The 26,511-nt window shown below is 44.6% G+C and overlaps 1 protein-coding gene across 1 annotated transcript in view; it reads left to right on the forward strand.

Annotated features, from left to right (window-relative positions):
• The window catches only part of mcu (mitochondrial calcium uniporter), a 92,851-nt gene that overhangs the window by 58,478 nt on the left and 7,862 nt on the right, over positions 1–26,511 (forward strand). The window contains exons 3-5 of the mRNA XM_083775356.1: positions 17,078–17,141; positions 24,980–25,150; positions 26,082–26,186. Of these exons, the coding sequence (XP_083631482.1) occupies positions 17,078–17,141; positions 24,980–25,150; positions 26,082–26,186 (340 nt within the window). The remainder of the gene's footprint in view (positions 1–17,077; positions 17,142–24,979; positions 25,151–26,081; positions 26,187–26,511) is intronic.

The raw sequence follows: 26,511 nt of genomic DNA on the forward strand, positions 1-26,511 counted from the left end.
ACACAGATGAGTATTGTGTGTCTTGATTGTCTGCTTTCTATTCACGACCATAGAGTAATAAAAGGATAGAGACTGAACCGGAGCGTTGCCCCCCCCCCCCCCCCCCCCCTTCGTTTTGAAGCACCCACTCAGAAATAGGTAATGTTAATCATGTGCACTGTAGAATTACAGACATTGAATGATCTGATGATGTCTGTATGTTCAGTACCGTAGATGCACATAAGTCTCCGTAAGGGCATGTCTAATTCCTCCAACAGGCAGCTAGTGGTTACCGGATCAATGCAGAATATTGTGTTACACTATTTCACAGCTATTTGCGTATTTGAGATTATGCTGAGCATCAGGCTTTATTTTAACTCAAATTGCATAATTTTGCAGTCGGAAAACGGTGTGTGTCTCCTCATCTGTGTGGAGCCAGAGATGACACCATCCTCCCAGGCAGGTTGTTTGCAGCTGCCCAGGGTCGCCTGGGAGCTGAGCAATGGTGTGTAAAGTAACTAATTAGCCTACATTCACTCAAGTACTGTACTTAAGTACAATGTTGTTTACTTTACTGGGGTATTTCCAATTTTCAATACTTTTACTACTCCATTACATGATCCCAGAGGCAACTATTGTACTTTTACTCCACTACAATTATTTGAAAACTTTAGTTACTAGTTACTTTGCAGATATTAATTACCAGTAAGACGCCCGGTGAGAAGCGACCTCACCCACACATCCGCCTGGGTGACGGCAGACTGCTGGGCGAGCGCTGGTGCTTTGGCATGGGGGTCAGATTAACATATGGAATGAATTATGTACTGGCCATATATGGAGTGTGTCTTGAGTGTACAGGGTTTGATGAGGTCAGATCAACATATATAACATATCAGAACGGGAAGGACAGGTGGGGATGGATCAACATATGGGTGTTAGAACAGGTCAGCTCCATATATGGAGATATCATGGTTTGAGGTCAAATGTAGACTGAGTTGTTGGCCCGTTCCATATCTGCAGATCTAGGTGATGATCCAGTCTTCTCCATGTATGGTTATCCAGGGTTAGATGAGGTCAGTGTCTTTGACCAAAAAGATAGATCTGCTGTTTTCAAACATTTTAGTGAGACACTACAGGTGAAATCATGATTTTTATTTTATTTATTTTTTTGCTATTTTGCTTCCTAAACATGTTCTCTTTCAAACTAAAGCAAAATACACATTAAAAATACAGATTTAGATGTTTATTTATTTATTTTTTATTATTTTTTTAATTTTTTTTGCGGCTTACGCCTTTTATTGATTTTGTAAGGGACAGATAGTAGGCTGACAGGAAACGGGAGAGAGATGGGGGGATGACATGCGGTAAAGGCCGTGTCGGGTCCGGGAGTCGAACCCGCGGCACACCGCGACTGGATCACCAGTCCGGTGCCCAGACCGTTACGCTACGGCCTGGGCCTAGATGTTTATTTTGATAGTTTATTTTAGCCAATGACAGCTCGTTTTTCTGGGTGAAAATCCACCCTCTCTATTTTCATGATTGGTTGTTGGTACAAAGGAAGTGACCATATTTGGATCAGACCACAGTCAGCTCGAGGTCCAGACCTTTCCAATGATATATGCCATTATATGTTGTTGCCAAGGTTTGGATGAGATATTTGTCTCCAAATAGTGGCTTCAAATAAAACGTTTCGGAATTTTACAATACAAATCTTTAAAGGCCGTTTTCTCAAAATAAGTTTTCCTCATACCTGGGACAAAGAATCTCCACTTCAGTTGAACTCACATACACCAAACGTTCCAGTCTCATTCATAACTATATTCCGCAGACATTTACACATGGATTTGTTGATATATCATTCACAGCCTGATTTACATCATATTTTATACCTAAAAACATGCCGAAAATGGGTTTTTTATGCCTGTTGACACTATTTTCTGATTTGTGGAGTGATAATTAGAGATATCAAAAATCCCATGTGTAATTTTCTTTGTCTCTAATGTGTCAACAAAATGAAATGATAATTTTGAACCTGGCTTTATCCGATCTTCAGATTTATCGTCCCGAAATGTATGCAAATTAGCGCATATAATGCCTAATTTGCATATTTAAACATATCATTTCAGAAAACTTGTAATACAAAAAATCTTATTTTTTATATAAGTAATCAGATGGAGAAGTTTCATTGTGATAGCTATTATTTAACTTTTTTTCCCTATTCACCTGGGGTGTCTCGCCGTACTGGTACATTTTGACGCCAATACTTTTGTACTTTTACTCGAGTAACATTTTGAACACAGGCCTTCTCTAGGTCGTCCTCTGAGCCCTCCATCGTCGCTTCCAGTCTTCCCGGCTCTCCATACATCTGGCCAGTTCGTTGGTGCTTTGTGCTCCTCTGGCTGATGTTAAGTACTGCACGCAACATTCTGGTGTAGCACCTGTCTAGAGACTTCTGCAGGGTTGGCTTCAGGGTCCTGCATTCACTGCCATATAGTACTCTGTTATACTTGCAACAGTATTTCTGCACTGTGGTATTGCTACTTTTACTTGTACTTCTTCCACCACTGGAGCGTAGAGCCTGGCTGGCTCTGACTGCTGTTGCCTTGGGCCCGCAGGGAGGGAGCCAGGTACTGTAGGTTAGACAGCTCCCAGACTCTGGCCCAGTTTCCAAGCGACTGCTCGTAGACTGCACGGGTGAGAGGCGCAGCTCCTCATCCAGGCCCCAAAATGCCTGTGAATATTTGATGCTCTGCGAGGATGGGCCCGGGTTGAGATAATGTTGCCACGTTGTATCCCTGTGTTTCAACTCTTTGCGTTTCATCTGAAAACGAATGCCCTGCTTTGTCGTGCAAGAATGTCTCTTTCTTTACTGACATCTTGTTTAAGTAGACTGTCAGAGTATTGAAGGTTTACAGGTCTGGGGAGCAGAGAATATGCATTGCTAAACTAAACGATATTTCCCTGTAGCTACGCATCAATAGGGCGGACTCCTTTTACACTCTTGCTGCTACCCTAATAGAGCATCTGCAGTAGTATGGTGTATTTTTGAGTCGCGTTCGTTAGCCTAGTTATATGATACGGTATGTCCATGTAGACCATTTAAAGTAAAAGTCTGGCACGGTCGACCATGAGGCATTCAATTGGGTGGATTTGGCTCATCAGACATGCTAGCTACAGTATGTCCTTGGAGTGGGCCAGGCCCAGGACAAGACTTTGGGTATTCGTACTGCAAGTCAAGTTAAAAGGATGTGTCTATGTTGTAGCGTTTGGCATTTCCTCTGCATAATACAGTATTTTGATGGATGTCCATGCATTCACAGTCCAAGCATAAACACGGACACCAGGCCAGCGTTCACCGTCCATGAGGGGGAGGAGGGGGAGGAGGAGGAGGAGGGAGAGGGGGGGTAATTAAACGTCATTTTAACCACTTGATATACTTTGGCTATTCAAAAATAGCAGATATCACAGCTCATAGCACATCACTTTTTTGGGGCTTTTAGTTTTTGCCGTTATTGATAGATTTTACAGTAGTTAGACAGGAAAGGGGGAGAGAGATGGGGCGGAAGACACGTAGCAAAGGTCGTCAGGATTGGGACTCGAACCCGCGACACGCTGTCAGGCTGGATTACCAGCCTAGGTGCCTGGACCGCTCGGCCGGCCCAGGCCATAGCACGTCACTTTGAATATATCTTTGAATATAATATATTCCCCCCTGGGGAGACATATCATATCAGTTTTAGGGGTCCTCCTTGACATGAAAATGTTTGAGAAGCACTGCATTAGTGTCCTGATCCTGACTACCTTCAACCTGGTGTCTCTATTTTTGGGGTGCATGTAATTGTAGGAACTTAAAAAAAAAAAAACATACAGATCTTACAAGCGCCCTACGTGCCACGACGCTCCTCTGAATGTTACCTTACGACATCCTCTTCGGTAAGAACAGAGGTGTGTGCATATGTTATTAAATGTGTTGTCACTAGACTTGCTTTGGCGTGGCGGCAAGCTGTCTAGAAGAGCATTCGTACATACTGTACGTATGTGCACAGTATGTATTTCTGTATCCGTCCGTGTCTGTCGGCGGCCAATTTCGCAGACCACTGGACCGATCAACCTATACATGTTGTCATGTATAGGTGAAGGACGTAAATCCCTGAATACGTTTGTTTTGGTGTGAATATGTTGGGCGAGTACCACATAGCCTTTGATGCCTGACAGCATGTAGGTAAGCCTTGCCAAGCCGGACTTACTCCCAGTCCCACCCTTGCAGGGAGGCATTGGGTTCCATTTATTAGTCTTTTGGTATGAACCCGGCCTGCAAACCTCCCAGTCTCGGGCCGGACACTTTAGGCACAAGACCACTGAGCTGAGTCAGACTTGCTCCTTGTTTCCTATCTGTCTCTGTATTATCCTATCAAGAAAGCGAAAAAGCCTGAAAACAAATCTTACAAAAACAGAGAGATTAATAATGCTCCCATGCTGTAGTTAACCCCATTCTTTGATCATAAGAATGTGTATAGATTCATTTCCGTCCGATTTATTAATCGATTATTCCACTAAAAGGTTTCAGCCCTCGATTGATTCATCGACTATTCCATTACAAGGTTTTATTCCTACTTGAGAGCAGCATGCATGTGTATACTTTGGTCTTGTTTTGTGAGACTGCTCATATACTTCACTTCCAACCAGTCTGGAGTAGTGTGACTCTAATGGATGGGCTGTGTGCTTGCAGGGTTATAAATCTGCTAAATGACAGCGTGGGTGCATCCTATTAATCCACTACTGCACCCACTTCTACTCTCTCAGTACTATGCGAAAAATAAGGAAAAAATTAAAATATTGCAATCTGCTTCAAGTTGGTACCTGACATCGTTAAACTGGTACAGTATTTTCATCAGCAAGCTGCCTGGAATGTCTTGTTTTGACATAGAATTAATTAGCCACTCTGTAAACTTCAAAACAAGGCCACTTGGGAAAAAAAACGTATTTTGTTCAGTATTTTGTTATGAAGTTTACAACTACTAGTTTACAGCTACTTTATTTTTTATTTTTTAAATATTGATGAATGGCATACCAGGTTCATCAATGACATTCATTTTCCTTCAAAAAAGGTCCTTCAAATGTAGTGACTGCCGAGAAATACTAATGAGCGTGGAGGCTGGATAGATGTCCGTGAAGCCTAATTATTATAGCCCAATTAATTCTGGCCGAACCCTCATTAGTCAGGCCAGGCCGAGCCTCGGGTTCCATCAAAAAAGAATGTAAATATATATATTTATTTATACATTCATTTTTTAAGGATTTTTCGGGTTTGCGTTCAGTTTTCAACCCGACGGTGACAAAAAGGTATCCAAGAGCAATGTGAAACATTTGAGGCTGTGGTGTACTAACGAGGACAAGGACTGACCTTGTTAGCAACTGACGGCTAACTGCTGCCGTCGCTGCACAGGGGAAAAAGATCAATCAGAAGGAAGGGCGGAGGGAGAAGGACAGATTTGAACCTGCTTGTCAAAACAGATACATTATTAGGTATAGGTCTATGCTAAACCGTTCAAAGCATCCCCATCCTTACCAGCTGCAACATTATAGTGATTAATGCTGCACATTAATGCTTTACCAATAAAACATCCTACAATACGTCATTCTTCATGACGATTACGGTTTACCTTTTATGTTTGGTCCTGCGGGTATATTTTGATGGTAACACTTTACCAAGTACATTTTTGACTACAGATATTTGACTTGTAAGAGAGTGTGGCCCTCATTTATCAACTTGGCGTACGCCAAAATATGGGTGCACGCCATCAGCATTTACCATTTCCGCAAAACCTTGAACTTGAACGTGAGCCTGGACAACAATCACGTCAGTTCGGGAGTTGTCGTAGGCTTTGTCCTTTTCTCTCGTAGAAAAGCGGAGCAGCATTGTCTGAACTGCTGACATGCTGTCACAGGCATCTAAGCATAATGTATTCACTCCTAAAATGTTAATATAAAACTGTATGTATATACATGTAAGAAAAAGAAAAAGACAAGCAATTAAAAACAATGTACTAGTTTGTGCTTAATCAAACCGTGCTTTACTGGCCTATATATATATATATATATATATATATATGCGAGCACACTTGTGAGATGATTTGGGAGCGCATGAGCGTGACATCAGAGGCGGACAGCAAGGCAAGCGGGGAAAACTTTTTCATTGGCTTTTTGCATCGTGTAACTATGGTTTCCATGCGTTGTTTGGTCGTATTGCAGTTGTGCATGTCGCAAAAACGAGGGCGAGGCTTGATTTCATAGGGCGTGCCAGATTGATTTCAGCCGTCACATTTATCACTGCTAGGAATGAAATTAAGGTAGGATCAGCTGTTTGCGATCACTTTATAAATGCCGTGGCACGTGACGTGAGTCTATGCTGGAAATTTGGGGCAGATTTTACACTCAATTGATAAATGAGGGCCTGTGTGTCTACTCGGCTTGCATGATTCCCACTAAAATGCACATAGACACAAATGACTACCGAAAGACACATTGTGCTGACAGCAGACCGACCACACACACGCGCAGCTGCACGTGCACAGCACATGTCATGCATATATACACACTGAGCGATCATCATCTGAAGCTTTTCCACTCGGCTGTGCCTCTTCCCGATGACAAGCAGGGAGAAGCTGTCAGGATGCAACATTGTTAAGTGTGAGCTTGCATTGCACCCTGAAGTGCGTTGCTCTTCAGTACCTTGTTGTTCCCAGCTGGTCCAATGCTTTCATAATACAGGGGTCTTGCAACGTTTTTCAGCCCAAGGACCCCCTAGCTGTGAGAGAGAGATGAAGCTGGGAAGTGGGAACCCCCTACTAATGTACATATTGTATAAAAGTGTCTTGCAGGTGTAACTTTTTCATAGATGTCATGGATCATAGATTTGTTTGACAGCATTATCATCAGTGTATGGTATGTTGGATTCATTGTTAAATGTGTATTTTCAGACATTTAGCCACAAACTGTCAATACTTAGTAACCTTGACCGTTCACACTTGGTCTTCTCTTTTTTCCTTCTATGCCAAACCAAAAATAAATAAATCTACTGTGAGGCGTTGTGAGCTTGTAGATCTGCTTTTTTGGCTAATGTTCTCAGAATATGGATGCTAGTGTTCAAGTGGTTAATGTAAAAAATCCTGTCACAACAATTTTTGTCTGCCCCCTTGTAGTACTCTGAGGACTCCCTGTTGAAGACCCCTGCTTTTATAGAAAATCTGGGAAATGCATGCAGTTAACAACAGCTTAGCCTTTCTTTTGCTGACTCCTAAGGTGAGGTTTAGAAACCCTGACTGCTGATCAATAATGCAGCAGATTCCTACACTGTCGATCCTGGGTTGGGGCAGAGGGTGGGTGATGTTGTTAAAGGGGGGGGGGGGGGGAGTCCTCTCTGTATTTTCTTCAACAGGCAATACAGAGAGCCACCTATGTCTCAGAAATGGATTTGTCCATAGTAGAGGTCTTAATCCTGCACATTAAATGGGCCACTTGCCAGCATTAATTGTTTGAAGACTGTCCACGGTCTGAAAAGCAATGTAGTGAAATTTAATTTAAGATTAGGTGGGAATTCTTTATGCTGAAGCTCGCTGTGAAGCGAACGGTTTGTGACGTTCAGAGCGAGGTTGGGTTTTCATTATCGACGCAGCGGAGAGGATCAGATTTGTACTCTTGTAGTCTGTCACACTTCCTGTCCTCTGCTCAACATCTCCTTAAGATTGCTTAATGATGTGCTGTTAAGGCTGCTGTCACAATCTAATGTATTAGATGTATTAGCCTTTTTTTGCCCGGCTAAGGACAACAGCAGTGAGAAGAGACAGCATTTTCTTTATTATGTAACCTTTGTCACCGCCGAGGCGGGAGTGAAATACAGTTACTGATCCAACTCTCAGGTGCGTGTGCGTGTGCGTGTGTGCGTGTGTGTGTGTGCGTGCATGCGTGTGTGTGTGTGTGTGTGTGTGTGCGCGCGTGCGTGTGTGTGCGTGCGTGCGTGCGTGGAGGATCCCTTGCTTAGTGCATTCGAGTGAGTGATCGGCGTGGTGGTTGTTTTTCAAATTCCATCCTTACCGCAGGCTGTCAGAAGCTGGATAATCATGAGTTTACTTCTGGAGCACACGGTATGAAACAACAAGGTTGGAGAGTGGATACACAGTGCAGTGTGGAGGGCAGGGCATCTCACCTGGGAACCACTGAACCACCACAGTGGATAGTTACACAGTGCAGTGTAGAGGGCAGGGCATCTCACCTGGGAACCACTGAACCACCACAGTGGATAGTTACACAGTGCAGTGTAGAGGGCAGGGCATCTCACCTGGGAACCACTGAACCACCACAGTGGATAGTTACACAGTGCAGTGTGGAGGGCAGGGCATCTCACCTGGGAACCACTGAACCACCACAGTGGATAGTTACACAGTGCAGTGTGGAGGGCAGGGCATCTCACCTGGGAACCACTGAACCACCACAGTGGATAGTTACACAGTGCAGTGTGGAGGGCAGGGCATCTCACCTGGGAACCACTGAACCACCACATCGTGCTACTCCAGTCAACACAGAATCAGTACTGTCTCGGTCCAATGTAATCAATGCTGATGAATAAATAATAAGCTGTTACAAGCTAAATCATCAGATGCAGGATTTGAGTCGAGATTGTATTTCGCTTCTGTTTCGCTTTCACAGTTTCGCTTCCCCAAACAGTGCAGTGTGGGCCGCGGACCGATATTTATGGTTTGCGAGTAAAGGAAGATCCCCTTTTTTTTGTTTCCTACATTTCATTTTCAAAAGATTGTAAAAAGTTGAAACGAAAAAAAACAATTCATCAATTCAAAAGCATTTCATAAATGAAATCAGAAATTCAAATAATTTCCATTAAAAAAAAAAAAAAAACTAAAAAGTTTGGGAACCACTGTTTTGGACTAATGTTGGTGGTACCGTCTGGATGGCTGCAGCCTGTCTGTTGGCCCTCTCTGCACGGTGAGTGTGAGCTCACCCTACCTTGACCGTGTGCTGCAGCCTGTCTGTTGGCCCTCTCTGCACGGTGAGTGTGAGCTCACCCTACCTTGACCGTGTGCTGCAGCCTGTCTGTTGGCCCTCTCTGCACGGTGAGTGTGAGCTCACCCTACCTTGACCGTGTGCTGCAGCCTGTCTGTTGGCCCTCTCTGCACGGTGAGTGTGAGCTCACCCTACCTTGACCGTGTGCTGCAGCCTGTCTGTTGGCCCTCTCTGCACGGTGAGTGTGAGCTCACCCTACCTTGACCGTGTGCTGCAGCCTGTCTGTTGGCCCTCTCTGCACGGTGAGTGTGAGCTCACCCTACCTTGACCGTGTGCTGCAGCCTGTCTGTTGGCCCTCTCTGCACGGTGAGTGTGAGCTCACCCTACCTTGACCGTGTGCTGCAGCCTGTCTGTTGGCCCTCTCTGCACGGTGAGTGTGAGCTCACCCTACCTTGACCGTGTGCTGCAGCCTGTCTGTTGGCCCTCTCTGCACGGTGAGTGTGAGCTCATCCTACCTTGACCGTGTGCTGCTCCCTGGCCGCCGGGGCTCGGAGGAGGGGCTGTCATGGCGAGGGTGATGGAGCACCGAGTCTCTCCTTGACCCTGGCCATCATCACAACGATTGGGCCGCTGGGAAATTGATTTCCCACGGCTCTTCAGGTTGTAAAAAATCCATCTCGGCGTCACGATCGAAGCAAAGTGAAATTGGAAAATAAAATATTTTGAGCATTACTCTTTTAGGATGCGTCGTAAAATAAAAAAATGTTTGAGATATGATGGCAGTGATGGCCAATATTGTGTCGGTCCTCCTCCTGCGCATGTTAGGTGTCCTCACCGTGGTTCTAGGGTGGACTGTATCGGCACGGATATACGCTGTAAAATCCTGATCCTACTAATAATTACTCAACACGTAGCTCACGTCTCCTCAGACCGCCAATGCCCTGTATGTGCCAGACTCTGTTTTAATTAATATATGCTGGAATTCTCTGCCATCATTACATCTGCTGGAGTTAATTCAAGAAAGATCTGAAATCGCTTCTCTTAACCACTTACGTGTTCCATATGGTCTGCCTAAGTAACCTGGGTCCATTCAATGTTTCTTTCCTTCTGTATGACATGTGTATATTCCACACTGATGCAATTTCAACAACACTTGAGGCTTTTAACTGTGATGAAAGTGTGCCGGCATGTAGCTACACTTATCTTCCAGGCTCGCATGCAATAGCTAGAGCCGAGGAGGGTACCGCTTCGATCTGTCAGAGGGGGATGTTTGTTGTGGTTATTGGATAGATAAATGGCTGAGCTGTTCCATGCCCCCAGAAGGACACCATGAAATTAAGTCCCTGACAATTAATTCCTCTGCATTTTTTGGTGTGTACATATACATACTGTATAAACACAGCTGCCTGCAAGAGGGAGTGTGTTGTTGTGCGAGCTTGTCTCTTTGCATTTCAAACCGCCCGTCAAGTATGTCGATGTTTACGTGCTCTTTCTATGTGTTGGAGAGAGTTATTAGAGCATTCGTGAATGAATATATATTACATTGGGGGGGGGGGGGGGTGTGTGTGTGTGTGTGTGTAATCGGAGCTACAGTAGATGTCAGTGATTCCTGTGTTCCTGATTATTGTAAGTCGCTCTGGATTAAGAGCGTCTGCTAAATGCCTAAATTGTAAATTGTAAATTGTGATTTGTCACAGGGGGTGTTTTCATCTAAAAAATAAAAATGAATTAATTTTTTTTATGGCTCTCTACAGCTGTTGCTTAGTGTTGTAGTGAATTATCCCTCACATATTTCTTTTCGCAGAGCATTTTGTTTATTTCTTCTGGCTATAGACGTATTGCAGTGACATACTGCACCCTCAGATCAGCTCTAGGGATCGTCTGTATATGCAATATTATCCCCAGGGGAATGACAAAATCTAATAAATCTCAGAATTGTATCCATGATGTGCATAATTTGGACCGAAATTAGCCCTAAATCTTGTGCAGTTAGAAAGTAGGAATTGTCATCTGTGTTAATTTATCCATTTGTAACTCATGAGAGTGTACTAATGGAACCAAATGGACCCATTTGTACCCTCTCAGAGTTAAATTAATATGCAATATTAGACATGAATGGAGATGAGTTGTGACAATCAGGAGTTGTGAGTTCCTCCTGGGTGGTGTTCATTCTTTTCCTTCATGAAAAGGGTGTGTGTGTGTTTGGTGTGTGTGTGTCGTGTTATAGCATACAGTAGTATGTAGCCTCACTCTGTCCTTCCCACCGTCATCAACACTACCTTGTATAACCATTACCAGGTCCATGGGTGTCGGAAACATCGAGCGAGAGGTTTTGGCGACCCGCGAGTGTACGAGATGAAAGGAAGGCGTTTATGCTACAGTCCAGAGGGAGGGTACCCCCGCCCACTTGAGGGGGGGGTGGATGAAATGCAGGGGGAACTTTTAAGCGCAGTGCAGAGGAGTGGGGGTCTTGGCAGATCAAAGCAGCCCATCTGGATTTAGAGGGAGGAGGATGGGAGCGATTGAAGGGGGGAGAGAGAGAGAGAGCGAGAATGAGGGGTAACCCCCCTTTCTAGACGAGGGATTCCTTTACTGCAGTAATCATCAGTTCCTCCAGTGAGTCTACCCTCCTCTGCCCTCCCTTCCTCTGGGTTCCCCCCCCTCTCCCCCCCTCTCTCTCTCTGTCTACCAGTCACACACACAGCGTATATAGTCACGTTTCAGCCTGCTTGCTGCAGGGTACAGTACAGTATATGCAGCAGCACATGGTGATCGATGCATGTCCACGCATGTCTGCACTTGCACTTGCACGCACGCACACACAGACACACACACACACACACACAGACACACACACGCACTTGCGCTCGCCGGTGATTCATGCCGTTTTACTCCAGCCTTCATTTTCTTTCCCGTGTTGCCATCCATCCATCGTTCCAACCCCCTTCTATCTCTCTCTCTCTCTCTCTCTCTCTCTCTCTCTCTCTCTCTCTCTCATCCTCATTCTCCTTTGCTCAGTTCATTGTCCATCCATTCATATTTCCCCATCCATGCCATTCTCCTGTTCTCTCATGCCTTTGTCTCCATTTATGTAATTAATATCTCTCTCTCTCTCTCTCTCTCTCTCTCTCTCTCTCTCTCTCTCTCTCTTTCTTCCCCCCCCCCAGTCGTATGACATTGATTCCAAGGTTGCTGTGCTATTGACTGCCGCTCCACTGTTAAATATTTCAGGCAGCGTTTCAGTGGCTGTGTGCCTTGGGGGAGGGGGGGGGGGGGTGCGGTGGGATGGGTGGGGGGTGCTTCTGTCAGGACCTATAACCCTGCAACCTCCAGTGACAGGCAGTCAAGCACACAAATGCACTCATTCGCACGTGCATAATATGCAAGACATGCATGCGTACAGACACCACCACACGCACATGATACAGTACTGTATATGTGCATGTTCATGTTCATGCGTGTTTACATGCGTGCAAAGAAGGAGTCTATGATATGCATATGCACACATTTTGAAATGCTGAGCTGTCCCCTGGCTAATTCCATGAGGGGGCGGGTCACTGGGATACAGTGGATATCGGTGAAAGGGTTCCTCCTGGCTTTTAGATGCTGACGTTAAAGGAGCAGTTCGCCCCATCTCTCAACCTAATGCTCAACATAAGATGGCACCATTTCTGTCTACTCACTCTGTGTCTCGGCTGTGGATAGTTCACAAACCTGCCCTACCAGTAACAACATTGGTAGGTAGGTTTCGTAATGACCAAAAATGCTTTTGTAATACGAGAACAATGGCAAGTTTGACTTAACTTCCCCATCGATGGTGTCATTGGCAGGCAGGTTTATGAACTGTCCATATATATGTCCAATGAGATGCAGATTGAGAAGATGGAAAATATTTACATTGTATAATGAGCGCTGGTGAGGCGTGAGGACCAATTATATGAAGTTAAGTTTGAAAATGGATGAAGTGCTCCTTTTATGAATTGCTGTGCTGCGCTGTTATTCCACGCCTCTGTCAGCACTATCTGAGCTGTAGCTTCATCACTGTTGGGGCTGTGCTTATTCCACCAGCAGCGGGGGGGCTAATCGTTATGTCCTTATTTGGGTTCGGGGACATGTGCTTCTCCCGTCGGGAGAACAGTTCGACATTCTTGGAGTCCCACTACATATGCAGCCGGGTCTTGTCAAAAAGAGAAGAATGCACTGTGAAGTGTTCTTCTGTACTGGACATAAACTCTCTCACACACACACGCACGCACAGTACAACACACGCACACGCACGTTTTACCATGAAGGCTCTCTTTGATTTAGTGCAGCACCAGCCTCGTTCCCAGCCTTTTTACTCATCTCCGAAGAGAAAACAGTGGTTCTCAAACTTTTTAATTGAAAGGACCACCATAACTCTGAGTGTACATTTGTACTCTCTCAGTTACACACCCATAAGGGGCCATTTGTAACTATGAAAGTCCCTGGATCCCACTTTAAGATCCGCTGGTATAGCAGTGTGTTTCCAGTGAGCCAACATGCCCAATATCAGTATTGAGAAATCAGCACCCCTAACTCTTACCAGAATGGAGCCGAGCCTTCATTAATAGCATCATTGGTAACACCAGTGAAAGAAGTAAGGAAGAGGCCCAATTTTCTTTCCGATATGGCTGCAGCCTGTGCATAGAGCCTATTGACCGAGTTCAAGGTTGGGAATCCCGGTGGGGAAAGTCAATCCCTCGACTTGTGCAAGTCGGTCAGGGTGGCTGTTTAGTGTGGAGCTGAAATGGGTTACTGTAGGTACTTCGGTGAAACTCCTCATTGTCAGATAAAAAGATGCAGAAGACTGGTCACTGGTGGCATCAAGTGTGTCGGAGGAGGCGCGTTTTCATTGACTGATATTATATTAACAAGATGCAACAGTACAATATTAAAAGTACAGTAAAAGGTTATGCTAAATAAAGGATAGCGCAAAAAAGTCCCGGGGGATTGTTTGCATTGTTTTCCATTGTGGTCCATTATTGTGCTCGCCTACACCCTCCATAACAAACCGAAAAAGTAGGCGTCAGCAGCGACAAAACGGTCTAACGGTACAAGGGTCTAATGGTACTAAGGGGAATTGAGAACTAAAATGGGGGAAAAGGTGCTAAATTAAAAAACCACCTATGGTCATTTCTCTTTTGGATGGTGATACCCCAGACCTGTGTATGACTGACTGCTCATTGTGTCTTCTTATAAATGGAATGGAGATAGGGCTACATTTGAAGGAAATTCCCTCTTTGCTCTGGAACAAACAGTGCAGCGTTAGTGCACTTTAGGAGTTAAGAGTGAGCATACAACAGTGGCTGCATCACTGTGTACTACCCTCCCTGTCTCAGTGGGGTGTGGGTTGGGATGGGAGTGTTGCATTGCAGCAGGTGGCTGGCACTCCGGGTCTCTGTGCTACTTTCCCTATTCTGTTAAGTACCCATCAGAGAGGGGTACAGACAGAGAGAGGTACAGAGGTCCAGAAAGCCATCGTTAATGTCATCAACACCAATTTGATACTGTCAGTATTTTACCCTCCACAGATCCATTTCATCGACACGTTTAAATGCAGAAAATAATTTCAACACCAATTTGACCTCGGATACTGTCAGATACTGTTAGCCTCCACTGCTATGATATTATGTGTTGTTTCAAACGTTTTATCCATCTCATCGACACGTTTAAATGCAATCTGACAGTGTTGGGGCTGTTGAGACTTCTGAAAGATTTCTCTGCACAGCACAAGTAAAATCCTCACTTGGTAATTGGTTCAATTTTTACACTCTTCTGAGTTAAATCAACTCTGAGGATGTCACTGTGTGTGAATGCTTGAAGCAGTGCGATTCTCTGACTGACTGTGTTGGACATCTCTCACTCTAACTAGGCTAAATAAAGTAAAAAGTGTTTACCTATACAGTACAGTAGCCTGTGTTAGTGTGTTACCCTGTTCTGATGTTGGCATGGCCCGGTGCCAACATCCCTTGGCATCAGCCGTGGGTTCCTCAGACAAGGTACGCAGTGAAATAGATGAGATGGTGTTTTAGCCACCTGCATTTCCTCAAGGAGGAAGATAAGACACCTTTTCTTAGCCACCTGCATTTCCTCAAGGAGGAAGATAAGACACCTTTTCTAATTCACATTTTTAGCATTGTAACAGCCAGAAAAATACGAATTTATAAACACAAATGAAACAATACTTTCTTCTGGGTCGTAGAAATAAAATAATTTTATTTTGCCCTAGATCGGGGGTGGGCAACTTTGACGATGGTGAAGGCCAATAAAAGTAACCATTTTGGACATTATGAGGTTTCCACCCGACAGAGACGATATCCCAAAACAAATATTTTAAAAAGCTTGTACATCAGCTATTTTCATTACTTGAAGTGTAGGGCATTCATTTATGACAAAAATGTACAACGTCGACGCAGAAGTACAGTACAAGCTTTCATCCGGAAGACAGTGTTAAGCTCAGGGCTCTGTATCCTGAACCCAGTTGTCAACCATGAAGTGACGGTGACAAAACGTACACGTGCAAGCACACACCTGCGCGGGGGGTTTCTGTAGTACGCATCACAGCAGCTGCAGAACGTACTGTACAGTAGCTAGTATCTAGGTTATCTATATGTATCTGTAAAACTGCATGGCTCAGGAGCGCACACACACACACACACTCTGTGTACAGTATGACTCCATGCGTTGTGAAACAGTGTCAGCAGTGGAAACAAACATTTGATGGTGCAATAGAGCTGTGTATGCATGCATGTGTGCGTGGGCGTCCTACTTCCTTCCCCCTGTTCATCAGCCACCCTGTCTCTTTATACAGTGAGAGGAGGTCTCTCTCTCTGTCTCTCTCTCCACAGAGAGGAGGTCTCTCTCTCGCTACACAGAGAGGTCTCTCTCTCCACACAGAAAGGAGGTCTCTCCCCCTCTCTCTCTACACATAGAGGGGAGGTCTCTCTCTCTACATATAGAGAGAGGATGTCTTTCTATCTCTCTCTCCACACAGAGAGGAGGTCTCTCTCTCTCTCCACACAGAGACATGAGGTCTCTATCTCTCTCTCCACACACAGAAAGGAACGGCCTTGAGCTCAGCGCGGTAGGAAAACGTGACGAGCTCTCTGATTCAAAACATGTGTAGCCGCATCGCATCGCCCAAAAGGAATGCAGGGCTCGTAGACGAGAAGAGAAAAGGGCTTTCCCCAGAACTCTCAACCCCCTCTGTCTCTCTCCTCTCAGTGTCTGACATATTAAAGCACAGTTAGACCCCCCCCTCCCCCCACAAGGATGCCTACTAGTGCTGAACCTACACTGCTGTTGTGATAAAAAATGGGTCAAAGTATATAAGTTGCGTGTTTCCCCAATGTGTCATCATCCTTGTGTGTGTGTGTGTGTGTGTGTGTGTGTGTGTGTGTGTGTGTGTGTAAAAGGGAGTGTCAGTGTCCCAGCTTTCAGTTATAAATCTGTGCACGTGTACATAACTTGGGTGTGGCTCTGCTCTTCGTATGGCATGAGAAGTGTGCGTGCCATGTTGTAACTCGACACCTTTATTTGTCTATCCCTCGTTGTTTCATTTGTTGTTGCTTAGCAGCGTAAGCCTAAAAACACATTGGGGCTATATCATTACATGAGAGCTCTCCGCCTAGAAATGGCAGATAGCGGTTTCACGATTGTTGACAGACAAGATGCCAGATTGAATTTTAAGATGAACAATAGTGGAAAGTAATTTAGTACATTTACAGAACAATTTTGAGTTGAGTTTGTACTTTACTTGAGTATTTCCAATACTTTTACTTCTATTTGAAATGCCAGATTGAGTTTCAAAATGAATCAACTCCCCCTTTCTCTCTCTCTCTCTCTCTCTCCCTCTCCCTCTCCCTCTCTCTCTCTCTCTCTCTCTCTCTCTCTCTCTCTCTCTCTCTCTCCCTCTCCCTCTCCCTCTCCCTCTCCCTCTCCCTCTCCCTCTCCCTCTCCCTCTCCCTCTCCCTCTCCCTCTCCCTCTCCCTCTCCCTCTCCCTCTCTCTCTCTCTCTCTCTCTCTCTCTCTCTCTCTCTCTCTCTCTCTCTGTCTGCAGGTTTGGAAGGGCGCCCCCTCGTGGCAGGGCCAGAGACTGTTGTGTTCGTCCGCTGCTCTAGAAGGTACGTCTATGTCATAAAAGCAAAGGCCTCAATCTGCTTTGTTAAATAAGTTGCATAGTGGTAGAGCTTACATTTGGGAGCCCCCTTTGTGTGTTGTATGTAATGTTTTATCTGTGTATAGGACCCACTCTAAAATGAGATGCTGCGTCTCACAGGAGCTCTCCTCTGAATAGATTCTGACCAATTTCTTCAACTGGTTGGCTTGTATGGCTACAAAAACATCCTAACTTTACATAATTGTACCAAATGGGCTCTATGCACACACGCCATTTTGGAAAGAACATGAGCCCCTTCCCTACTTCCTTCACAGGTGTTACCGCTGATACTAATGAAGGCTCTGTTGTTCCATTCTGGTCAAATCAGGGTGCTGCTATTGTGTGTGTTGGTTCACTGTGGGTCTTTAAGTGTCCTTGACCTTGAGTGGGTTCCAAATGGCCCAGTGAGGGTGTGTAACTCTTGACTTACTTGACTTAAGCCCTTTGCTCCTCTAGGGTGCATAGGCCGTTGACCAATGTCCTCCATTTCACTCGGTTTTTAGCCGTTTTTTCGAGATCTCCCCAGTTGAGCCCACTCTCTGCCATTTCTGCCTCGATAATTATTCTCCAGCTGTTCCTGGGGCGACCTCGTTAACTTTTTCCTTGGGGGTTCCATTTCAGGGCTTGTCTGGGTTTGTAACGCTGAGAGTGTACAAATGGAAGGGGTAATTTTTTACCATTAGCATACTCTCATAGTTATGGGGGGTCCTTGAAATGAAAAGGTTTGAGAATGAGAACCACTGCACACTAAATGGAACAGAGCATTCATTAGTAGGCCTATCATCTAGGGATGTGGCCCGGAAGTAGGAAGAGTTATTCTGTGTGCATAGAGCTCATTGTTTATTAAACACAGCTCTAGAATGTGGGGCGGACCTTCTTTCACGCTGTTTCAACAAATAGCAGTTTAGGACTTGGCCTAACGACATTATTCCAGCTGTGAGATTTTATTTTGCTTCAGTCCCTGGTTCCTAGTTCGTCCACCTCCCGTGTAATCCCAGGCATACTCCACAGCCCGACAGGAGTAGTGCAACTTGTAACCTACAAAACAAGTGTTGTTTTGATGCGAGAGGGAAACATGTCAACAGCTGCTGAGTGCATGCTCACAGTACGGTGCTGACTTTGACATTAAATATAATGCAAAAAAAAGCAAGATTATGATTGTCCGAAGCAGGGAAGACAGACATCTAACCTTTCCTGACTTTTACCTTTCTGGCTCTGTCCTTAGTGTCTGCAGTGAGATAAAATATTTGGGCCACATCATCTCAAATGACCTCTCTGATGACAAGGACATATATAGACAGTGTAGGAAGCTGTATGCGCAAGGAAACATGCTGTGTAGAAAATTTAGCATGTGCTCAGTACCGGTGAAGATTTCACTTTTTAAATCATTTTGTACACTCCTGTATACCGCCCACCTGTGGTGTCGATACAAGCAAGCCAGTATCAGACGTTTGACAGTGGCCTACAATGACTGCATGAGGCTGCTACTGAGAGCTCCAAGAAGCTCCAGTGCAAGCCAAATGTTCGTCTGTGTTGGGGTCCCCACCTGCTCTGCTGTGCTACGCAATCTCATGTATAGATTTATGCCACATAAATCTATACATACCACATGCAGCAATCAGTCAGGGCAGGGTAGGAACGTGCATAGTAAAACTCAACTAAAAAGCAAGAGTGAAGAGGTGAGTCTTGAGTTGAGATTAAAAAATGTCTACAGAGGGTGCGTGTCTGAGCTTGAATGGAAGTTTATTCCAGGCTGTTGGGCCGTAGAAGCAAAAAGCTGCCTCACCATATTTCTTTGTGCACATTCTTTTAGGCACTTCAAGTAGGCCAGCATTGGAGGACCTGAGGGGGCGGTTAGGGACATATCTAGGAAGGCAGTCACTACTCATTACTCACTACTCATTACTCATTACTAACCCAATACGAAGTTCTGTCAGGTTCTCCTCCAGACTGTGGAACCATTGGCGAACGTGTCTGTATGTTCGAAACTGAACATGGTGGAACTCTTTTTATTGTATATTTATTTCTATTTTATTACTTCTTATCTATTATTGTTATTAGTATTAGTATAGTATTGTTATTCTGTACTGTGATATGGATTCCCCTGAGTCTGCAATAAATAAATTGAATGTCTTCATGGCCATATGAGCTAAGTCAGCCCTGTGGTGAAAAGCCTGGGGTTCTCGCTTGTCAGATCACAATCTGTGTACTTTAATTACCGAGACTAATAATGAGCTGAGCTGGTTGATCAGACGGGAAGGTTTGGTGTTTAACAGATAGCAGTCATTAATTTGGGATGATTTTGACATCCACATCTGTTCCTCTCTCAGGGAGGAGACAGGAGAGAATACAGGGCTTGACGTATCAGTTGAGCGTGGTGTCACGCAGGCAGAATAGCTACGAGCTACATGTCGCAGCATGCTTGTAGCTTGTAGATCCGCTATTTTCGCCATGGGACACGGTTGTACGACTGAGTTAAATGAATACATTGAGACCTGAGGCAGATTCTACAAATGTATCCAAAATCCTAGCAGTTATGTAGCCCCATATGTGCCCTCTCCCTACGCTCATTCTGTAGCTCCGAGATGAGGTCACACACTGGGCCCCTCCCACCGCGTTTCAGAAACGGCGAAAGTTTCCACAAAAAGTGTTTCTTATCCTTACCACACCATTAATCCAACCACACCCAGAAAATCCAACTCTCCATTTGAACTGAGCCTTTACGTCCCGTCTTTTGTCAGTCGCTTCCATGTTTATCAAGGAAGTGTGCGTGTGCGCGTGCATGTCGAGTGAACTGAAGTCAGTTGGAAATTTTCGACCAGGGGAGGCGCCGGGGAGGCGCTAAAGCTTTTCAACTTCCTTGATAAACATGGAAGCGACTGACAAAATACGGGACGTAAAGGCTCAGTTCAAATGGCGAGTTGGATTTTCTGGGCCGATCCTAAGTTTGAATTAGTGTAAACCTGCATGGGCCCTACACGTTTTGGATTAATGGTGTGGTAAGGATAAGAAACACTTTTTGTGGAAACTTGCGCCGTTTCTGAAACGCGGTGGGAGGGGCCCAGTGTGTGACCTCATCTCGGAGCTACAGAATGAGCGTAGGGAGAGGGCACATATGGGGCTAGCAGTTATGTTGCTTTATCAGTGGTACCAACCTTTTCATGTCAAGAACCCCCAAATTATTGTTTTCTTTTTCTTTTTTTTTCCTTTATTTACCCAGGGTAGTAGCTGAGCACAAGTGCTCATTTTCAGCAACACCCTGCTGACCAGTACAACCACAGTCTTATACTGTTGGCCACTAAGCAGCTCCACTGGAGAAGTTGGGGGTTCAGTGCCTTGCTCAAAGGCGGTGTTGGGTGAGTGATGACCAATCACTTCCCGACCCAGATTTTTCTTGCCCGTCCGAGGAATCAAACCGGCAACCTTCCGGCAACAAGGGCGCTCCTCTAACCCCTCTTAGGCCACCGTTGCCCCATTGTTCCAGGGACCCACAGAAGCAGTTAAAAATGTTTTTTTTTTAAATACATATATTCAACTTTTTTTTTTTTTTTTAACAATATATTTATTGCATTTTTCTTTTTTTTAACAAACAGACAATACAACAAAACAATACATAATACAGACAATACAATTACTTAAAATGAAAAACAAACAAAACAAAACAAAAACATACAGTACATACATATATAAATACAGTATAATAAAATAAGGGCACTTGGTATATTCAAACATTCTAATGTTTCATTTGGACTTCTCGTTCTCGCATACGTTGCTATTTTCGGTGCACGACACTGGCACGCAACCAAGTACAAATCTGGCTTTTTTTTGAAGAAAGCGAGCCCGGGACAGAGAGGGGTGCTGAGAGGAGAACCGTGTGTGTGTGTGTGTGTGTGTATCCATACGGGTCCATACATCTTCTTGTGGAACGTGGTTGAGGGATCCTGGCTTGCAGACCTGTTTCTTGTGCCAGCCATGTTCCCTAAAATCCATGGACGCGGGGCGGGCTGTGGCTGGAAAGATTTGCTGATTCACTGCAGTCGGTGCAGTGGTCACTACTTAGACAATTAATGGTAAACTTCAAAGTTGTAATCTTGACACACAGCCCTCGGGGTCCTGAGGATGCGGAGGCGACTGGGGGGGTTATTTGGTACAACAGAGGCCAGCCTGGGTTTCCGCCACGCCTCTCCATCTTTACTGTTGACCACTGCTCTTGTCATTAGGGACCACTCAACAAGGCAACGGGATAAGCTGTTTGCAGCTCATTATCAGCACAAGCTTGGCTGAAGACCAACAGGGCAGCTTTAATCGGAAGGCAATTACTATGCCTAGACACAGGTGACTCTCAGACACACAATGGTAATTAGATTCGAGAGCTCCATATAAAAGAATAATAGGCCCTTTTGGACAACAGCACTGTAAAAATTGTTCTTGTGCCATTTGTTTTATCACATTGTCTGAGTCGTATCATAGCATCATAATGTGCCCTCAAGGCCTTGTGGAATTTTAAGCCGATTTCCAGGACATCATTATTAACTAGGACTTCATCATGTGTTCCATTTCCAAGTGTAGCTTTTGAGGGGCGCTAGTCTGGCTTTCGGAATTACGTCACATGGCAGCCATGGACTTTTTTTTATTGTTTGTAGCACTTTAAACAAACAGAGTGGAAGCCAAGTCTATGGACTTGTAATGTTTGTTCAGTTCAGAGCACTAAACGTGACATCATGTGGCAGCCAAGTCTATTGACTTATGTTTTTTCAGTTCAGTGCACTAAACGTGACATGTGGAAGCCAAGTCTATTGACTTTTAATGTTTGTTTTAGAGCACTTTAAACTAAACATTACCAGGCGCCCCTCACTTCACACGAGTGTGATTAACGTGACATCATGTGGCAGCCAAGTCTATTGACTTATGTTTTTTCAGTTCAGTGCACTAAACGTGACATGTGGAAGCCAAGTCTATTGACTTTTAATGTTTGTTTTAGAGCACTTTAAACTAAACATTACCAGGCGCCCCTCACTTCACACGAGTGTGATTATTTTCCAATTGTTAATAGAATTATTGACAGCTGGCATTAGTATATATTTGCCCCATGGTGTCTTGGGGAAACATTAAGAAAATTATACTATATTGATCTTCCCAATGCCCCAGTGTAGACTGTAGAGCATGCACATTTAGGCAAAAGGGCAGTTCTCTTGTTTAGTCTGGCTACATCTGGTTTATTTTGTGTGTGCGCATGTACTCTCTGCAGCTAGATAGTATAACTATGTATGTGCAGTATTATACTTTGATTAAAGGTTTGTTAACGTACGTATCAAATGGCTCTATATTCCCATAGTAAGCAAGCTTTGTTGTAGACAAGAGTTGCTTACTCACAGTCTCACAGTCTCTCCAACTCTTTAGTAAACAGAAAATAAATATGCATATTGGGATACCAGTTTCATATCAGGACAGAGTTAATTTGCCAGCTTAAAATTCAGCAGAGAAAATTGGAATATTATGAAAACGGCTGATAAATGGGTACACTCTTCTGATTGAATGAATTTGGTGACCCACCTGAAAAATTATTATAGAGCTGGAGAGAGGTAGACCCCTGCTATGAAACAAACTCTTAATAGCAATGATTACTATCAGAATATAGGGATTTATATGTATAGCCTTTTAACAATAAACTTCTTTTCACATGGTGTATTGCACTGCAGCGAGACAGTTTAGATATCAGGAAAGTATTTAGAAACTGCCAATGCCAATGACTTAGCAACTGCCTAAACATTTTTCTTGTTGTCCTAGCAAACACCTCCCAGGCGATACCCCAAGGAGAGTATAGTTCAAACAACCAGCAGTGAATAATTTACCAGTTCTAATCCGGTGTGAAGTGAAGGCTTTTAAAGTTTTTATTCATATGGATGTTGTCAGTTTGACCACTGAGTCACCCCTGGTGCTGCTATTGCTGCACTGCCCCCTGCTGGGCCTGGGCCACACTGCATGATTTAGCTTCCAGGGATGGTAGCACATTCTCTGGCTTCTTATCGGTGTGCCACTGGCCTGCCTGGTGGTGGCAGTTGGTGCACTAACTTACCACAGCCAGGCACCTGGTGAGTTGGTGCACTAACTTACCACAGCCAGGCACATGGTGAGTTGGTGCACTAACTTACCATAGCCAGGCACCTGGTGAGTTGGTGCACTAACTAGACCACAGCCAGGTACCTGGTGAGTTGGTGCACTAACTAACCATAGCCAGGCACCTGGTGAGTTGGTGCACTAACTAGACCACAGCCAGGTACCTGGTGAGTTGGTGCACTAACTAACCATAGCCAGGCACCTGGTGAGTTGGTGCACTAACTAACCACAGCCTGTCTCTTCTAAAGCAGCGTTTCTGTTTCTGTTTCCAAACATTTCCATTTTTCAGAACTGCACACACACACACACACACACACACACACACACACACATTGTGAGAACTACTGCTCTATCCTATCTGAACAAGGCACTAGTAAAAATAAATGCGATGATAGAGGCTGGTGCATTTGGAATATTTATTACCTGTTAATGCTGCTGTTCTAGTAAGAAAATAATGGATTATAATGATACATGGTTCTTTGTCTAGTGCCTTCCGTACACAGCGCTGCTAGGTGTTAATTATAAATCTAAGAAGAATATTGTTAAAGCGTACTCAAAGGCTGCGAGTCAGACATGCACGCCTACAGTAGGTCGTCAAAGGCCAGACTGGTTTTGTTTACAGCCTTAAGTCATTTTAACCTCATCCAGAGAGACCTGCTCTTCCAGTTTAAATCCTTGTTTCTACCAAATGTTTTCGCTACACGCACATAGACATATATATCGTCTCTGTCGGGTTTGAAACCTCATATGTCCAAAACGGTTACTTTTCAGGATGCAAATTCAAAAGTAACAAAAGTATCAGATCTACAAGATTGAAACGTGCTGCTGTTTCAAGCTTGTGGTTCAGCTACTTTTGATTATTTAGTTTGTTTGCTCAAGTAGGGCGTTAAAAAACAAAAACACACGCAAAGTTTGAATATCAAGGTTTCTCCCCAACAGTGATGATAATCGATATAGACATTATAGCACAGGGGACATGACATCTCTCTATTGTCCAAATTCATGGGCAGCGTGTGAAACATCCTCTTGTGTTTTCATGTGACAGAGGTGACGGTGCTGTATCAGAACGTTGTTGTGTTTTCATGTGACAGAGGTGACGGTGCTGTATCAGAACGTTGTTGTGTGTTCATGTGACAGAGGTGACGGTGCTGTATCAGAACGTTGTTGTGTGTTCATGTGACAGAGGTGACGGTGCTGTATCAAAACGTTGTTGTGTTTTCATGTGACAGAGGTGACGGTGCTGTATCAAAACGTTGTGTTTTCATGTGACAGAGGTGACGGTGCTGTATCAGAACGTTGTTGTGTTTTCATGTGACAGAGGTGACGGTGCTGTATCAGAACGTTGTTGTGTTTTCATGTGACAGAGGTGACGGTGCTGTATCAGAACGTTGTTGTGTTTTCATGTGACAGAGGTGACGGTGCTGTATCAGAACGTTGTTGTGTGTTCATGTGACAGAGGTGACGGTGCTGTATCAAAACGTTGTTGTGTTTTCATGTGACAGAGGTGACGGTGCTGTATCAAAACGTTGTTGTGTTTTCATGTGACAGAGGTGACGGTGCTGTATCAGAACGTTGTTGTGTTTTCATGTGACAGAGGTGACGGTGCTGTATCAAAACGTTGTTGTGTTTTCATGTGACAGAGGTGACGGTGCTGTATCAAAACGTTGTTGTGTTTTCATGTGACAGAGGTGACGGTGCTGTATCAGAACGGGCTGCCGGTGATCTCCGTCAGTTTGCCGTCCCGGCGAGAGCGCTGCCAGTTCACCCTCAAGCCGCTCAGCGACTGCGTGGGAGTGTTTCTGGAACAGCTCAAAGAAGAAGACAGAGGCATCGACCGGGTCGCCATCTACTCCACAGGTATGTTTGTCGCCAGGCCCGGATTAACAATGGAACTTAGTGGCGACCTGCAGCTTGCAGGACCTCCGACCTTGTGCAAATAGGTACAGCTGTTGCTTCCGTCGAGACTCAAAAGCGTATTCATAGGTCACCGATTTCAGTGTAACACAACACAGGAACCCCCGCTAGTGTTTTTCGTCCTCCAAGAGTTTCCTTTTTGGCAGATCTTTGCCAAAAATAGCAGACCTATAAGCTCACAATGTGTTCCAACTTGCAACACGACACATTGTGAGCTTGTAGATCTGACATTTTTGGCTAGTGTTCCCCCCTGAATATGAATGCTGAGGTGCAACACAAGGGTAAGTGTCATTTTAAGAGTTTTTTTTATCACGATAATATCGTTAATCAAAATTAGTTTGGCCACAATAATCATGACATGACATCCCACACCCCCATCCACACACATCACACACTATGATGGAGGTAATTGTGCGTACAGTATGTTGTTGGCACACACTTTTCACTGGAGCAGGTATTCAACCGCTTTGTTGTCGGCTCACGTTAAGCGTCCTGGTGCGTCGGTGTGGGATGTTGTTACACTCTAATCCTCATTCCACCCCAAGGTGTTACTGTCCAGGAAAGTGTGCTGCTTGAATCCCCCTCGGTCAGTGTGGTACCAGTACATCTGCTTTGCCTCAGGACTCATTTAAATGCTGACAGAAATGGGTCAGATGAAGAGAGAGATAACGGCGGCCTCATAATACAGCTAACCATTAGCATTCTTTCTCTGCCTGTCTGTCTCTCTCACTCACTCTCTCTCTCTCTGGCTCTATCTCTCTCCCGCATTTCTTTCCTTCTTTCTTTCTTTCTTTCTTTCTTTCTTTCTTTCTTTCTTTCTCTCTCTCCAACCTCGCCTCCTGTCACTGTTCTCTGGCTCCTGTCTTATCTCCAGATGGAGCGAGGGTTGCCTCATCCACAGGGATAGACATCCTGCTTCTCGATGACTTCAAGCTTGTCATCAATGACACCACGCATCTGGTGCGACCACCACGTAGAGGTGAGGGCCAACTGCACAGCTTACACATGTAGTGAAATGGCAAATACGTTTTTCACACTTTTAGGTCAGCATATGGACACACCTAACAATAGATGCCAAAACAATGGGAAAATGAATATTTTTGTGTATTTGTATATCAAAAGTCCATAAAAAGCCAATTTTAATTACCTCCTTTGAACGAAAACGTGCTGCGTGATGACATAACGAGGCCCACATGAATTAAAATGAATTGCTGCACGTGCACTCGTGCAATCCATTGCTGCACGTTCCTCCAAACAGAGCTGATTTTGATAACTACTGGTGTAGTAGAAGGCATTTTGAAGAA

This window comes from Protomyctophum parallelum (genome assembly GCF_964188405.1).
Source record: "Protomyctophum parallelum genome assembly, chromosome: 10".
NCBI lineage: Eukaryota > Metazoa > Chordata > Actinopteri > Myctophiformes > Myctophidae > Protomyctophum > Protomyctophum parallelum.